At 42.1% G+C, this 16600-nt stretch overlaps 2 protein-coding genes across 2 annotated transcripts; one reads left to right on the top strand and one right to left on the bottom strand.

Moving 5' to 3' along the window:
- Nucleotides 1–31: 31 nt before the first annotated feature.
- Nucleotides 32–3099, top strand: UBL5 (ubiquitin like 5). The gene is made up of 5 exons (XM_061550439.1): nucleotides 32–110; nucleotides 1364–1425; nucleotides 2065–2148; nucleotides 2661–2698; nucleotides 2832–3099. The coding sequence occupies exons 1-5, from the start codon at nucleotides 39–41 to the stop codon at nucleotides 2873–2875; spliced, it is 300 nt and encodes a 99-aa protein (XP_061406423.1). The 5' UTR covers nucleotides 32–38; the 3' UTR covers nucleotides 2876–3099.
- Nucleotides 2477–15894, bottom strand: LRRIQ3 (leucine rich repeats and IQ motif containing 3). Its single transcript, XM_061550438.1, has 10 exons — nucleotides 14582–15894; nucleotides 12539–12874; nucleotides 10868–11146; nucleotides 10217–10279; nucleotides 9582–9732; nucleotides 8801–9030; nucleotides 8317–8479; nucleotides 7843–7971; nucleotides 4620–4848; nucleotides 2477–3858 (listed from the first exon to the last, which is right to left on the bottom strand). Exons 1-10 carry the CDS (start codon nucleotides 15167–15169, stop codon nucleotides 3654–3656), a joined length of 2373 nt encoding a protein of 790 aa, XP_061406422.1. The 5' UTR covers nucleotides 15170–15894; the 3' UTR covers nucleotides 2477–3653.
- Nucleotides 15895–16600: the final 706 nt, after the last annotated feature.

Here is a 16600-nt window from a genome sequence, read left to right as displayed (position 1 = left end):
GTTGAAGTTTCGCCGCGTAATGACTGTGACCCCTGAATATGCGAACGTCTAACGCGGAGGCTGCGTTTACTCTGTGGCCTCTATTCCAGATACTCAACACAAGAAAAGCGGTAAGCGACTCCGTTTCAAATACCCATTCATCAATAAACCCGCATATAGTTTACTGGTTAATTGGTCATCGGTTACCTATAATAGTTAATCGAGGTCGTTGTTAAAGGTTGTGTATTCTAACAGCTTTCATGTAGGCGGTGTTTAGTTGGAAGTGCGCGTCCATTCACTAAAGCCTGGGTTTCAGGGCCTTAATTCTCACATCGTATATTTAGTGTTAATCTTGATTTGATATTGTGTTAGTTATAACGATGTTAAGCGATGTTTCCCGATACCCTCTTTTGTACGTGACGAAGCCAGCTTTGAATGGGGTGCAATGCAGTTCGAGGATTACGTTTGTATTTTGTGTTACATTTAAATTGTTCCCAGTGACCGATTCCATATAAAACATAAAAGCTTAAAGTTGTAACAAATAGATGTATCTCGTGTTAACTTCGCAAGCAATACGTGGAGTCATCCGAGTGCAATAATGGCTTTTTTAGTAACTTTTAAAGTAAGCTTGAAATTCGTGGCCTCTTAGCAATATACCTCCCAAAGCTGGGCACGTTTAATATTTTACTTTTTTACCTTTACCCCATACGGTTATACGCAAATCCAGGGGGAAATATCTCTGGTGTTTAATGTCGCTAAATAATGTTTTGCAATGTCCTATTCTCCCTGTCTTCACCTCGCACTTACCAGTGTGGTGAAGTATGGTCAAATAGGCACCATAACCCACATAGCTTGGGGGAGACCACGACAGTAGATTGACACAGACGTTGAACGTTTTACACATGTGCATTGCATCCCACCCGAGATAACTAGTTTGTACATACTCTTAGGTTTTTTCGGTAAAGTCACGTAGGTAAAAAATAAAAGAAAAAAATTACTAAAAGTAATAATTCAAATAAAATCATAAATCACGACGTTTCGGAGGCAACACAAGTCTCCGTCATCAGGTGGGACCGTCACAGCTAATATTACTGCATCAATCAGGTCCCACCTGATGACGGAGACTTGTGTTGCCTCCGAAACGTCGTGATTTATTAGTTTTTTTTTCTATTATTACTTTTAGTAATTTTGATTTTTTACCTACGTGACTTTACCGAAAAAACCTAAGAGTATGAATTCTTGCAGTCACGAAAGCTTCAAATCTAGAATTAGTTTGTACCACTCCGTGGGTTTTCGCCTGCTCAAACGAAGGTCATTTTTTAATGTAACGTATAAATGCAGTGTGCATTTTTCTTGTTATCACTGCTGTTGTGATTTCCTGCAGGTCACAATGTTGGAGATCACCTGCAACGATCGGCTGGGAAAGAAAGTGCGGGTCAAGTGCAAGTATCCTTCATCAGCAGCGGTTCATTCCATGAACTGTCGTAAAAAACAAGATCAGCGTCCGGTCTCTTAACAAAAGTAAACAGGAATTGGTTTCATGAGAGTAACTTGTTTAGTAGTGATGTTTTTTTTTCTTTTTTGACATTTGCTTTGAAACAATGTCATTACAATTTCGATTTAAAGCTTTCGTGACTGCAGGGATTCATCTTCTTGGTTCTTTCGGTAAAGTCACATAGAAGGGGACTTACTGAAAGAACCAGAAAAATGTCATTACAGATAATAAAACTTTAAAATGGATTAGCGCTTCAGCGCTATAAGGAGACAAAGTGACCAATTAAGTAATGTTACAATTTACTGAATTTCCTTATTGCCCAGATTAAAAGATGCATTTTTTCCATGTATTTTAAAGCAACATTTGGAGGTGCATTTTATAATTTTGTGTGTGTGATCAGGTTGTATAACTTTCTTGACACCGTGCACAGGTTTTGAGTACGATTTTCAATGCATCTTATAATCTGAAAATGAATATATTAAATTCTTTTTTTTACTGTTTATATTGAGAGAGAATGCATTTTTAGGCATCGAACATAACCTGTTGAATGTCCATGACTTGTGTTTACACGCCTTGACCGTATACTTCAGTCCCAGCGACACAATCGGGGATTTAAAAAAGCTTATTGCAGCACAGACTGGAACAAAATGGGACAAAATTGTCCTGAAGAAATGGTAAGACACTGGAATAGGTTTTGTAAATGTCGAAATAAATCTATGTGTATTCAGTAAATACCCATTTCTATAATGTGTACTTTTTATACTTAATGTCAACACACACAAGCCTGGAACACTCCAAAGTGTATGAAAAATTGCCTGATGCACACACCCGTGCGTTATCTACGGTGGACATCGTGGAAAAAGTTTAGGAATGTCACATTTCACCCGTTAAGCAATTCGAATAATTGTTGTTATTTCAGGTCACAATTGTATTCAAATTCTTTTTTGTAGATGTATATCTAGTGGCGGCGGAGTTAAATAAAGCAGTCTTGTACGATATAAATGAAGTCTCACAAGCGTTGTTCAATGCATGTATTTGGTTAGAATTTATTTGAATATATGAATCATTACATGTATAACAGTGATGTAGGGATGGGTACTTAATTATGGGCCATATCAGGCTTAACATACAATGTACCTTACACTCACAGTTTTAGCAATCATGTAATCTCATTTCTCTTTTTCAGGTACACCATATTTAAAGACCACGTTACGCTGGAGGACTGTATCCTTTACAAAACAAATTAACAACGCCTTAAAGTGTTTAATTTTTAATGCATGAAGCACATTACCTGTTCACATCATGTTTTAAAGTAAACATATATTCCATTGTGATTGTCCTTAATGTTTAAACACAGATGAGATCCACGACGGACAAAATCTGGAGCTGTACTACCAATGAAGCACATCCAGGCATGGCGTCAACAATTCCATAATTGGGATGTTCCGCAAGACATCGGTGTACATCAGTCAGTTTTAATTAAATGTATTATTTACATGGGGAATCTGTAATACAATCTTGATTCTTTGACACTCATTAACATTGTATCTCCGCAATAGGAATGGCTTTTGTTACATTCATGCCATTATCAAGCTTATTTCTAATAAAAATGCAAGTTGACTTGTCGAACCAATGTCTTATAATCCTAGTGCAAATTAAAAGTGCTATGATACTATATTTAAATTTTTTTCACAAAGTGCTATGCTTTTAAATCAATCATATGTAGGAGGCTTGTTTTTTTATATATTTTTTTTTGTTTACCCCTGTCTTACCATAATTGTGTCATAAAACGAAGTATCCATTTAAATATGTCAGCAGTGTCACCCTTCAAGTAAGAGAATGGCCCATGCAAGCAGATATCAGAGCTACCTTTATCCTATGAAGTGACCTCTGGTCCACACAGTTGAGGGAAGCATTGTCCCACCTGCTATGCATATGAAAGTAATGTTCATCACATTACAGTCAAAGCAATATTTAATTATCAGTGCTGGAATGGTAGCCATGTAAGAAACAACATTGTATGTGATGGCTTTTATATGCAGTTATTGGCAACAAGGATGAGCCCATCAACTCGCTACACAAGATAACTGTTTAATCACAAGCAGCTCCCAGGATCTCAACAGTGCAAGCGTATTGCTCTGACCTCTGGAGCCACTCAGCCATACAGATACCTTCATTCTCAGAACACTCCCTCAAGACTCAACGTGATGGACTCCTTTGGCACGTGAACCTGGTGAATCTGCGTGGTTCTTGGCTCGAGCCTGTGTGCCTTAAGGCGGTCGACACGACGGTTTGCCTGCCGTGTTCTCTCTACCGCGTCCCGGGAGAGGCGGACATCCAGCTGTGTTCGTTCGGTCGCGGCCTGCTCTTGAAACTTCTCTTGTCTGCAAGCACACACAATTTTTTTAACACTTTCTAACTAAGGTTGAAAGCATTTGTGCATACGCTCTGTAATGGTAAGGGAGTTATAATAACTTGAAAATATGTTCTCATGTGAACAAAACTTTAATATCAAGTTTTGTTGCTATTAGGTACTTCAAAACTGACCACATTGATCTGTGTTGCTCAATTTAAACAACCCAGACATCTGTTAAAAAGAGCTTCATAGCTCTTCGGAATCCACTAGTCTAAGGATTTTGATTCTAATAAAATGGCTAATTGCATATATTCAACCAAACAGTGCCCTGACAGCTTTCCGTTTGCATCCATACCGCTATGATAAATGCGTGTTAGAAATCGTTACATAATTAATGCGTATGCCTGATTTTTCACAATTTGTTTTAGATGCAGTAGTATTGACAGGACCCCACCTATGCACGCTCAATTTAATCCCAGGAGCCCTGCTTGATAATGTATATTAAAATAATTAGAGTAATGGTTAGCACAATGGACTTGCAATCCATAGGTCGCCAATTTGATTACATTTTAGCGTGGCTGTTGAAACAGTAGGCAAGTTTTGTTATTCCTCTATCCACCAAACAAATGGATACAACACGGTTGATCAGCAGCAAGGCACGTGTAGAGGGTTGTTCATTTACAGCCTTATGCCTAGAGTAAGAACACCATATACGCACATTCTGACAGCCACACAATATCACTTTCTGGAAACTTGGGCGCAGTGGGAGAGGAACATGAACGTCCAAACCTGCGCTGCAGGAACGTGCGCACGATCTCGCGCTGTTGCAGGCTGTGCTCCCGCTGATCCCCGGCCACTTCGGCGCGTGCGCTGCGCTCCTCCTGCCGGCGCATCTGCCAGTCGTGCCTCCATAACGCCTTACCCACGGCCGCTTGCTGCGTCCCAAATGCCTGTGCCATAACAAGCTCCGCTTGACGCGAACGACGGTCGTGGTCCAGTCTCCGTTCACGCGCATTGTCTGCGTGCAAGAGAATAGTGCGAGTTTGTGAGTGTGTGGAATGGTGGCGCATTGGTGAGCACACTATGCTATGGACTCGACAACACCCTTCACCGACCACGTTGACGGTGCATTGTGGTCAAGCAACCGCCCATGACTGGCAAGGCACACGAAGACCATCCAGTGGTGAAATTCAAGAAACCACCCGTACCTATGACACCAACAGAATCATTGTTGGTTGCTTAGCATTTTTGGCTGTGCGCAACAATTGTATTAAAATGAAACAATACAGGAATTAATATTGATGATACGCTTACACTGCCCATTCCAGTGTAAACTTTTAATAACAAAGAAGTAGGACCAGCCGTTTAAACAAAATTAATATTTACGCATACCTTAATGGAATAATACCTCAAAGAAAAGATAAAACTGATTTGAAAAAATTAGACCTATGCTATCACATACACGGATTGTATATGATAGCATAGGTCAAAAATATAACTTGAAGATGGAACAACTACACCTAAATTGCAGGAAATAAGCAATACATTATAAATGAGTCGGTCAAGAAAATATGCTCTCACCAAGGCTGTTTCGTAGCAAAGATTATCGTAATAGTGAATTGGAAAAATAAAGGTATAAGCATAATTAATGTAGAAATTATTACTCATCTCAGATACTCTAATGATCGTAATAACAAGCAATGGAATTGAACTATAGGACATTATTTACAAACGGGCTGCATGAGCAAAAGTCACATTCAACAAATTTGCTAACAAGAGTTATTATTGTCCAAAGGAAAAACACAATGAGGCACTTATTGAGGTGTATTGAAGTTACAAAAGCAGATTGGAGTGATTTTGGAAACCTCAATGTGATAACAGCAACATACCAAAGTGCTGCGACGTGCATGAGAAACATGAACAAAGTACAACGGTTATAAAAACCGAAAAGTTGACAAACAAGCATGGACGGATGCATCCCTGGAATTAGGCAAATTAAACATGGGTCGGGGGAAATTAGAGGCATCATTGCCAGGTGAGTGTATGAGCTTGAGCAAGTCACGTCACTAGGCGAGAGGATGAACGAGATTGTGACAGCAACCGTGGAGAACACGCTCGAAAAGATGACCACCGAGGACGATGGAGAAATGAGATTGGCTCACCTGCCGGATTGCAACATCGCAAGATCAGAAGGAATGGTGAAGGCATGCGGAAGCATTCATACAGCGGTGGATAAGGTTGGGTTAAGTAAAAAAAATTGAAGGGGTATCGCGCAGTTTAAGAAGTGTTTTGACCTGCAGTATTATACACTATTTGGTGATACTGTGTTGGATGTCGTTCACAGGTGCACATAAAAAACCTCAACACATCAATAACGCTGCCTTAAAATAAAACAATATATAACGGATGATGTTTTTGGCAGTGACCATTCATAGCACATAAAGGGTAGCACAACTTAAGATTGAGTTCAGCCTCGCCATTAAGTGTTCGATAATGTAATAGCTACTTCAAATTCATGCTTGCATAATAAACTTTACCGTCACGTTAATGTGTAGCTTTATACGAGCGTTGGAATTGTGCCACTGTAATAGCTCTTACGTATGTACGTATATGTATGTATGGTGAACTTATATTCTTGGTTCTTTCAGTAAAGTCATGTAGAAGGGAAATAATAAAAAAATAAAAATAAGAAAATAAAATTATCACGTTTCGATTGCAACACAAGCAATCATCATCAGGTGTGAAAACCACAGAAATATTTTTTTTTCTAATTTTCTTGCTGTGGATTTCACACCTGATGATGATTGCTTGTGTTGCAATCGAAACGTGAGAATTTTATTGTTTTATTATTTTATTATTTCCCTTCTATGTGACTTTACCGAAAGAACCAAGAATATGAATCCCTGCAGTCACGAAAGCTTTAAATCGAAATGTATGGTGAACTTCTTTTGCAACGTACAGAGCCAACCGTGCTAATCAGAGGTTCAAAGGTAGGACAACAAACTAAACACAAAAAAGCAGTTTTAAAGAAATGAGTTTTCAATCTAGATTTTAAAGTGCATAGCTCCATTGGGTTCCTAATACCGTAGGAAGAGCGTTCCAGACGGCCGCAAAAGCGCATCTGAAAACGCGCGATGCAGTGACCATCTTTGTTCGATAGTTAAGGGGGCCGTACAGTGAAATGAAGAAATCTCAAAATCGGTCAGGATCTTTTACCGTTGTCGTATCTGTGGTGGAGCACCGTGACACAATGTACGTGATAGAATGCAATGTTGAACGGATTGACTGATCATCCGGCACTCACTGATTTGCTCCAGTGATTCTCTCACCCCCTTATCATTCTTCTATCACTATTAATATTGTTACTATTCCTGTGAACTCAACTCGTTTATCCACCTATGTTGAGGCCGTTCAGATTGACCCACCCAAATGGCGTTCAACCACCACACTGCAGGTCAAAATAGGTTTTAATTTCTGTTTATTCCCACGCTTTGCTCGACTTTGGATTGCCCTCTCCCGCTCTGTTTTCTCAAGTTCGTATAACCTTGCTTAACTCAAGAAACGTATTGACACCTAAAACACCTTCAGTGAATCCTGAATAGTGCTGTTTGTTGCTAGCCACTTAGCGTTTTGGGCCTTTGGTCCTGTGCTAATCAACATAAAAAAAAGGATGAAGGGAACATGAGTCAAGGGATTGCTATCTCGCCACACAGTGTTAACTACCTTGCCTGGTATACAATAGTTTGTGGGTTTGATCCAGACCCTGACACCTGTATATTTGGAGTTTGCATGCCTCTCTTCCCCTGGTCGCGTGGATTATTTTCTGGGTCCTCCGATTTTCCCTCCACATTTAGAAGCATGCATTTAGAGTACTTGGCCACTATACATTTCCACATGATATGCCACTTCGTTGAGCTATCATTTGTACCCAGGTCGCTTTTGAAAAAGTGCTATATAGCTCAGCGGGCCTTACCTGATAAGATAAATATAGTTCGGTTTAAAGAGAAAATACCTCCGTCAAGGGGCGCCTGCCTCTTCTGTCGCTGCAGGTCGTCCGTCATGCGAGCGCAATCTGCCTCCCTCAGGCGCACCGCGACCTCACGTTTCTCCTCCAGAAAGCCCCGCATGCGCGCCTGCATCACTGCTCTCCAAATGCAATTAGGAAGTGAGAAAAAAAAACTTAAAAAAAAATGTGTAGGTCATTGGCACAGAGCTAATAGCGTCGTGATGGTGGTGGGTGTTCAAATTTACACCAGCAGATTGCTCTGCATGGGCGGATGGAAATAGATGCCCATTTGCTGCCTTACAATAGGCCATCTGCCCAAATGATTTTATTTTCTCATCTAATCAGGCAAGGAAGTAGTTTCCTCTATCATTATTTTCAAGCTTGACTTGTCATGGCGCACACGACCTTGAAAGTCGCCACTGCCCATTGGCCAGAAATCGTGAAACCCAATCATCCACACGGCACCCCCCGCATTCGCACCTCGTTTGGCCGAGTGCGCCCTGTTCACGGTCTCAGCCTTGGCGGTCAGGTGCGCCACCCTCTCCCGCTCTCGTTGAGCCCGTTCGAGGGTCTCAAACGGCGCCAGCACGTGGGACCCCATGGAGCGACGGTGCAGGCGTTCGTCCAGACTCGTCGTGGGGTGCTGGTCGCGGGCGCACACACACGCACCTACACGTTGGCATACCGTTTCTCGTGGTATTTGACCTTTATTTCGAAAGCAGGGCAAATGCGCGTGAACAAGAAAATCACTTTTGGCGTGTGTGCGAAAGCGAAATACAAAATAATCGGTCTGGAAGGAATGCAAATCGCACATCTAATTGACTGGATTGCAATGTTTTTTTTCTATTCGTTTGGTGCGGTCTGCATTAAATATATAAAATGGAAAGTGGTAACCGAAATAAATGCACTTCGTAACAAAACATCTGCTAGTTCGTTAGTGGCTTTGTCTCTGTCAATTTCTTACCTGTGGTCGGTGTATAAATTCTGTCCTGGACTCATCCTGAATGAGAGAATGGATCTGGCTCACGGATTTCCTGATATCACATGCCTGCTCATGCCGGGTAAGCAGCAAATCCCGTAGAGGATCAGACTGGTGGATCCTGGCACACAGGCCCGACATGCGGAACTGGACTTGTTGGTCTTCCAGATTGACATCCGTGTTCAAGTCATCACCTTTATCCCGTGTCTCCAAGACTATTGTGGAACACATACATTGATGTAAGCGATTTTAAAAGGAAACAATCCTAATCATAAGTGTCAGTGGCGCTAAATTTACACTCTGAAACATGGTTAACGTTCAACAAAAGATTAATTAATGGACATTTTCTGAAATCTAATGTTTATAACTACTGCTTCATCGGGAAAATTATTCCCAAACATTCGATAATTTACCTGGGTATGCCATTGTGTTGTTATTATAAATAAGCAAGGTTATAATATTTCGATTTAAAGCTTTCGTGACTGCAAGGATTCATCTTCTTGGTTCTTTCGGTAAAGTCACGTAGAATGGAAATAATAAAATAATAAAACTTAATTTTATTATATAATAATATTAAAAAAATGTTTCCTTTTTATTATTTTATTATTTCCATTCTACGTGACTTTACCGAAAGAACCAAGAAGAAGAAGGTTATAATACATTAAATATCCAACCATTACATTTGTTACTTCCAAGCGTTTGCATTTTTAAAAAAAGAAACCTAATTAAGTCTCCATGTGTGTTCGTGGCTAAGAGACAATTAGACCTGTTTGTTGTCGAAGTGGCTTTGTCTCCTTCCGTCTCATTACTTCACTAATGTGACCACGCTGGTGCCTGAAAGGAGCGGAATGAATCCAAGTGGATGGGTAGGACCTCTGTGGGTAGGCACTTGTTGGGCTCAAACGATCCAAGGCATCCTTGCGAGACAATACAAATGGTGAATAAAAACTTAAACCTTTTTAGCATTCCCTACCACACACACACACACATGTGATGTCAATGAATGGAACATACTAGCTTTGTTCAAGGGCACAATAAGTCAGCTTAAATTGTTGCAAATTTCACCGCGCGGTTGAGTAATTTTCCTTGGGACAATCATTTCGCTCACTAAAAGCCCATTGTTAGTGCAAAGCTCAATACATTCGTGATTGTGTTGAGATGTGACTCAAGCAGAACCACTGTAGCAATACAAGACTTGAATGCGTGTAATCACCACTTTCACACGACTGACAAGTGAAATGCACATCAAAATCCACTATCTCATACCTGTGGTGAGTGTATATTGACGTTACAAGTCAATTGAAAGATTTTGTACAGTTTCTTTTGTACGAACCAATGACACAAAATCAATAGTCACAAAATCATGCACTGGCGTTTGTTGTTCGTGAAGAATCTGTTTACCTGGACTGTACTTGTGTGAAGTTGATTCAAATCTATTGTAAGATGCTTGACTTCTGCTTTTTCCTTGAGTAAAAGAAGATATATCAATGCATGTACACAAACTACAGAGTGGAGCAATAGTGCAGTGATTAGTGCACTGCACTACGAGTTCGATTCCCAGTGGCATCAAATATCAGTGGTGAGTAATATCTGAACGGTTTCTAGCGACACCCTCCTCACCCCCTTTCACCAATCTGAATTGACCTGTTAACCAACGAGGTATGCGAAGGCCTTCATCCAGTAGTAGAATGACTAAGCGCTTTACCCATTATACTTGATAGAGAACTACTCATTAAGGAACTGGACACTCATGCCGCGCACCTCCGATTAGCACGGTTGGCTACGTACGGTGCGAAAGAAGTTCAACGTACATATATGCCAATGCAGAACCCCTTGCAAAATGGCTTTGAAGATTTCCAGGCTTTTCCAAATTAAGTAACTATATGGGCAGTGTCCATCCTTAAAAAAAAATGGATGGTATACTTATACATTTTGAAACGTTCCCATGTGTTTTTTTTTCCTTTGTAGAATAAAAGTAACTCATAGTTAAAACGGTTTACCGAAATCGGCCGTAAGACTAAAACATTCAAAGCACACGGAAACAACAAGCACCTTCATTTTGCACTGGCTCCTGCTTGTCATCTGGCCAGAGTGTCCTCCATCCCAGACCCGCGCGAGGCCCTCAGCCAGGATTGCCCGCTCCTCCCGCTCCGGCCGAGATGTTCTGCCGCACGATGCTGGTAGCCTCCTGCCTGTCTTCCCGAGCCTGGCACGGACCAGGTGCCCGCGAAGCCAACGTTGGATGATGTGCACAGCCGAGTGACGTGCCAGCACTGCGTTGATGTCCTTCAGGAGCCTCTGGAAGTGCTGCATCTTTGCGATGTACGATATCTGATTGTAGCATTTAAAAATAGATACTTGATTTTCTTAGTACGCATTAAAACTAAAAGGTAGAGTGCAAACTAAAACACAAATAGCGTTTATGGTTTTCCAATGTGTTTTCGGGTTGTACCGTGTGTTGTTCAGCATGATGTCTGACAGGCTGAATAATTCAGTTCCTGAAGAAACTTGCAGCACCCGCAGAGAAATATCAGACATCAAGTGCACAACACTGCGGTACAATCCAACAACACATTGAGAGTCATGCAGCTCAACTGTGAGCTTTTGCAGTAAATGGCTTTTCTGTTGTAGATATATACCTCGACTGTGTGTTTTAGGCTTTGCGACACAAGTTTGAGGTTTTTGTAAATGAGAAAGAAGACTTTAAATTGATGGATAGGAACACCATTAAACCACTCTCGTGACGTCAATGCATTGATATGCTAAAATGAACTTAAGTGACAGAAGACGCAATCCAAAATCACTTTGACTACACTCCCATTTTAATACGTCAATGCAACGACGTCACTACAGTGCTGTAATGACATGCATGCGCAGAACTTCAAGTCTATGTTGTTATTAACAAAGATTAAATCTACTGTTTGACATCCTGGAACACAGCCTAAGTATGTATCCACAAGATAATATGAAGGAGCTGTTTCGGATTGATTCTCTGCTGTTAATTTGTGATGCATGCATCATTTGTATTCGTGACAATTTTATAGCACTCGTATTTTACTTATTTCATATGCTAATTATTGCACGGGCTGCATTTAAGTCACATTATAGAGTTCCCTGAAAACTTTACACAAATATAAGTTACAGATATAAAACCTAATCGTGCTCATGCATTACTCAGTTACAACATAACGGTTTATGGAAATCCCAAGAAAAAGTTATATTAGGGAAGGAACACAAAGCAAACCATTCATTGTCAAAGGCTTATTGGTTAGCTAACATTGCCATTTTACACAATTGCCATTTTTCATTTTCATTTGGCTGCTATAATTTTCCACATGATAAGCCAATTCAGTTGAGCTATTATTTGTGGCCAGGTCGCCTCTGTAAAAGAGCTATTAGCTCAGTGGGCTTTACCTGGTGAAATAAAAAATGTTTGAAAAATAGTTTCATCCATTGGCCATTATCCCTTAAAGTGATGTGTCCTGCCAATGTCCACTAATTTTCCTATGTGGTATGAAGGGCCATTGGCAGAATGTGTTTAATAATGTTGTTCTCCCATCCATATATTCCTCAATTCTGTCTCTCAGCCTAATTCCACGAATGCAGCTCTCAATCCTACTTTCAATACTTTTTAAATTTTCGATACTTTTTGTCGGCGTCAAAATTTCAGATCCGTACCTAAGTGGGCAAATATATACACGGAATGAAGCCGCGTGTTCAAACCTGTCTCGGAAGGCAGGTGCGTACGCCCACGACCATGGCTGGGCTCAGGGCTCGGAATCGCTCGCTCGTCAACGCGCGACCCGCCAGCCCCTCGATAATTTCCTCGTCGGCCACCACCACGCCGTCCAGCGCCTGCAGCGTGGCGATCGAATTGACGACGCGGTGCCGGTAGCCTGGCCGCAGCGACAGTGGCGTGTCGGCCAGAGTAAGAGCCACGAGGCTTGGGCAGGCTGCCAGGCAAGGTATGGCGGCAGTGCCCAGTGGGTTGTCGTGAAGGTACAGCACACGGAGCTCTGGCAGCCCGAGCCAAAAGTCGGGCCAGGGCAGCGCGCTGATCTGCAATCGGCACGCATTCTTTTTTTATTATTCAATCAATCTTGTGCGTGAATAATTTATGTATTCATTAAAGCCATGTGCCTACATTTAAATAGAAAATGAAATAACATAAACGCATTAATTTAACGATTATAAACGTTTGCGGCTTTTACAAGTCCCTTAAAAGCGCTTTGTGCAATAAGGGTCATTAATTCACCACGAGTTTAAATTACATTAGCCTTATAATTGCGTTCATTGGTTTGAAATAGTACCCAGTGAAAAATAAGGTAACGTTCTACTACAACTATTATATAACGGCATGTGCCACACTGCTGCGCTCAGTGTAACATTTCCAGGCCATAAAACATGTTTAAAGATGTAATCTCGTACCACTTATGCATTCAAAGTTGATGCAACTCATTTTTTTTAAATCCCTTTGCAGTTCAATTCAAAAATGACATATCATTTCCCAGCACAGGAGACCTGCACCAATAAATAATACACATAATCTTCCGTTTTTAATGTTTTTATTTACATGAAAATTTTTAAGAATAAATCAAAGCCCATTCTTTAATCAGGCGAACGTCCAAATAGTTTATCACTTTCTCAAGAAAAGAACGTAGGAATCAGTAAAACAGAAAATTTATATTTTAGCATCATTGTCGTCTAGAAGTCTCTTGCTCCACAGCTCTCAATGCGGTCAAATGCAAACGTTGAACTGTTTGCGAGCCTTAGGAGTTACCTTTAAACAAGTTGTGCACTTTTGGTAACGCTGGAATGCCTGATATAAAAGTCCATGAGAGTGGGAATCAAACCCCCAGTCAGCTTTGGTTCACAGTGGAAGGTCGTTTATTCTCCTCTGCTACTCCTTTGTCTAATAATGCATTTTCCCAGCCGTCTGCACTGTTATACCCATATTGTACCCTAAATTATATAGTAAACCATTACTCTGTGACAACCTAGCTTAATTACCACAGTACGTCGCATATGCGACCGTCACATGTCCACCCTCACCAATTAAGCACCGACACTCAGTGCAGTCTTTGTGCGTGGCGTAGCTGTCAAAATGTAAGTTAATGTTGGGATATCCGACCTTGTCACGTGACCGCCTACAATCTCTGTGCAAAGGTAGGATATGAGAACACCTTTGGGGCTGTCCATAAATGACGTCACGCGATTTTGGACGATTTTTTACCCCCCCCCCCCCCTTCGTCACACGGCGTCACAAAAAGTCAGACCCAACCTCAAATATGACGTCACAAAGCTCTGCCCCCCCCCCCCCCCCAAATAATAAAACATGCTTCAAATCGCTTTAAACTATTGTCATTGTAGTGCGTATTTAATGTGCCGCTGCACTCTGATGTTGTAGGAGGAAACATTTATTAAAAGTCTATTTAATTAAAACGTGTTGTCTATATTTATTTAAAGTTAAGCATTTTTATGTGACGTTGTTTCTCTACCCCCCCCCCCCATCGTCACAAAAGTTTGACACCCCCCCCCCCCCCCCTTAGGTGCGTGACGTCATTTATGGACGGCCCCTTTAGCAAAAGTCACCATGCGGTTCATCGGTCAGGGCGGATACACGTGACGGTCAAACACGCGAGCTGCACACCGAACCACTACCACCACACAATCCGCCACCACAACGTGAACACCTCCAACACAGCACCACTCGCTCGCTCCATCCATCCACCCGTCCATCCGTCCCCTCCGGCGTCTCCAAGTCACCTGGTTGGAGTGGAGGTCAAGCTCCAGGAGGCTTGGGCACGACCCCAGCGCCTCCACCCTCCTGATGTAGTTGTTGCCCAGGTGCAGGAATCGCAGCGAGTGGCAGAGCGCGAGGTCTCCCATGCTGCCCAGCCTCGCCTGGCTCAGACACACCACGGCCAGGCGAAGCAACTCATCGGGGCCTCCCTTCTGACCCCGTGGAACCTGATCCCCGGTCACCACCCGCACATTACCGTGGCCCAGGGTCACGTCCCTGGAGTCAGGCTGATCTGTGGTCACCTGGGTGACCTCTCCAAGGCAACCCTGTTGAGTGGTCACATCTCCACGTGCTATCTGACCTTTGGTGACCTCTCTCAGCTCGCCGCCGCGGTTAAGATTCGACTCAAGATGTGTCTCATCGTGAATCCAATTGCTCAGGTTGCTCCGGCCCCGGGTCGCGTCTCCCAAGTGACCCTGACTCTGGGTCACGCCGCTCCCACGGGCAGCTTCGTCGCTGCGTGCTGGTTGACCCCCAGCCGCTTGGCCTCTGCTGAGAATCAATGGCGAGGTCGGGGTGACCAGGAACCCAGCCACGGCCGCCTCCTTCATGTGGCGTGTTTGTGAGGGCCAGTGCGAGCAAGAGGGGAGATACTCTTAGGCTTTTTCGGTAAAGTCACGGAGGTAAAAAGTAAATAATAAAAATAATAAATAGAAAAAATAATAGAAATAAAATAATAAATCACGTTTCGGAGGCAACAACAAGCTTCCGTCTTCAGGTGGAACCGTCGCAGCAATTTCTATTATTTTTCTATTTTTGTATTATTATTTATAGCATTTTTTATTTATTTATCTACGTGACTTTACCGAAAAAACCGAAGAGTTTGAATTCTTGCAGTCACGAAAGCTTCAAATCTAGTGATCAAGAGGGAGATGTTGAGAGAGCGCTGAGAAGGGCACGGAGGAGGAGAAAGGAGGTGAGATGGAACAGACGTGGAGAGAGCAGCGGAAATGATAGAGAAGAGAGTAAATAAGAAATATTGCAGAGAGAATAAAAGTTGAAATGTGAGACGGGGAGGGCATGAAGCAGAGACGGCTGTCGATGAGAACAGAGTGAACGCAGTGGAGGATGAGCGCCGTCGTGGAGGTGAATACGAGCGGAGGAGAGGAGGGCGAAAGGAAAAGGAGAGGGTGCGAGAGTGGAGACGAGACGGAGAGTGAGTGAGGAGGATGATGATGAGGATGATGAGGGGAGGATGATGATAATGATGAGGAGGAGAGGCAATCCCAGGGGCCCTCCGGCTTGGTTCGCGGCTTCGCGTCGCCACGGCAACGGCCGCGCTACGGAGCGCGAGACGGGGAGCGGCGCGCGGAACGCGATTCGCTCGATTCGGAGTCACTAAGAGTTTCGATAATGATCACATTACGATTACTGTCATCATTAGACCCTTCTAGATTTGAAGCTTTCGTGACTGCAAGAATTCATACTCGTAGGTTTTTTCGGTAAAGTCACGTAGGTAAAAAATAAGTAATAAAAATAAATAAAAATTATAGTAGAAAAATTAATAGAAATAAAAATAAATAATGATTTCTTATTTTTATTATTTATTTTTTACCTACGTGACTTTGCCGAAAAAACCTAAGAGTATCATTAGACCTACTTTGCCAGTACCAAAATATAATAACAGGGTTTTCCCCCTTTTTTCAGGCAACAAAACTGAAACCTTTTTACAAGGATTAATGTCTGCATTAACCATAATACTTGCAGTCAAATGCAAACAAAAACACACTATGATAATATATAATGCATTGTCCGTGTAACTGATTGGTCCACACCAAGGGACGGCTTTCTTTTGAGCCTCGACCCAATTGGTGCTCGACCAGACGACGCCAAGCCTTTGCATATATTATCATAGTGTGTTTTTGTTTGCATTTGACTGCAAGTATTGTGGTTAATGCAGACATTAATCCTTGTAAAAAGGTTTCAGTTTTGTTGCCAGAAAAAAGGGGAAAACCCCCTATGATTACTGTCATGTCACAGGG

This window comes from Lethenteron reissneri, chromosome 12, assembly GCF_015708825.2.
Source record: "Lethenteron reissneri isolate LAM-NWPU_2019-01 chromosome 12, ASM1570882v1, whole genome shotgun sequence".
Taxonomy (NCBI): domain Eukaryota; kingdom Metazoa; phylum Chordata; class Hyperoartia; order Petromyzontiformes; family Petromyzontidae; genus Lethenteron; species Lethenteron reissneri.
This window is presented reverse-complemented; position numbering and strand designations above follow the sequence as displayed.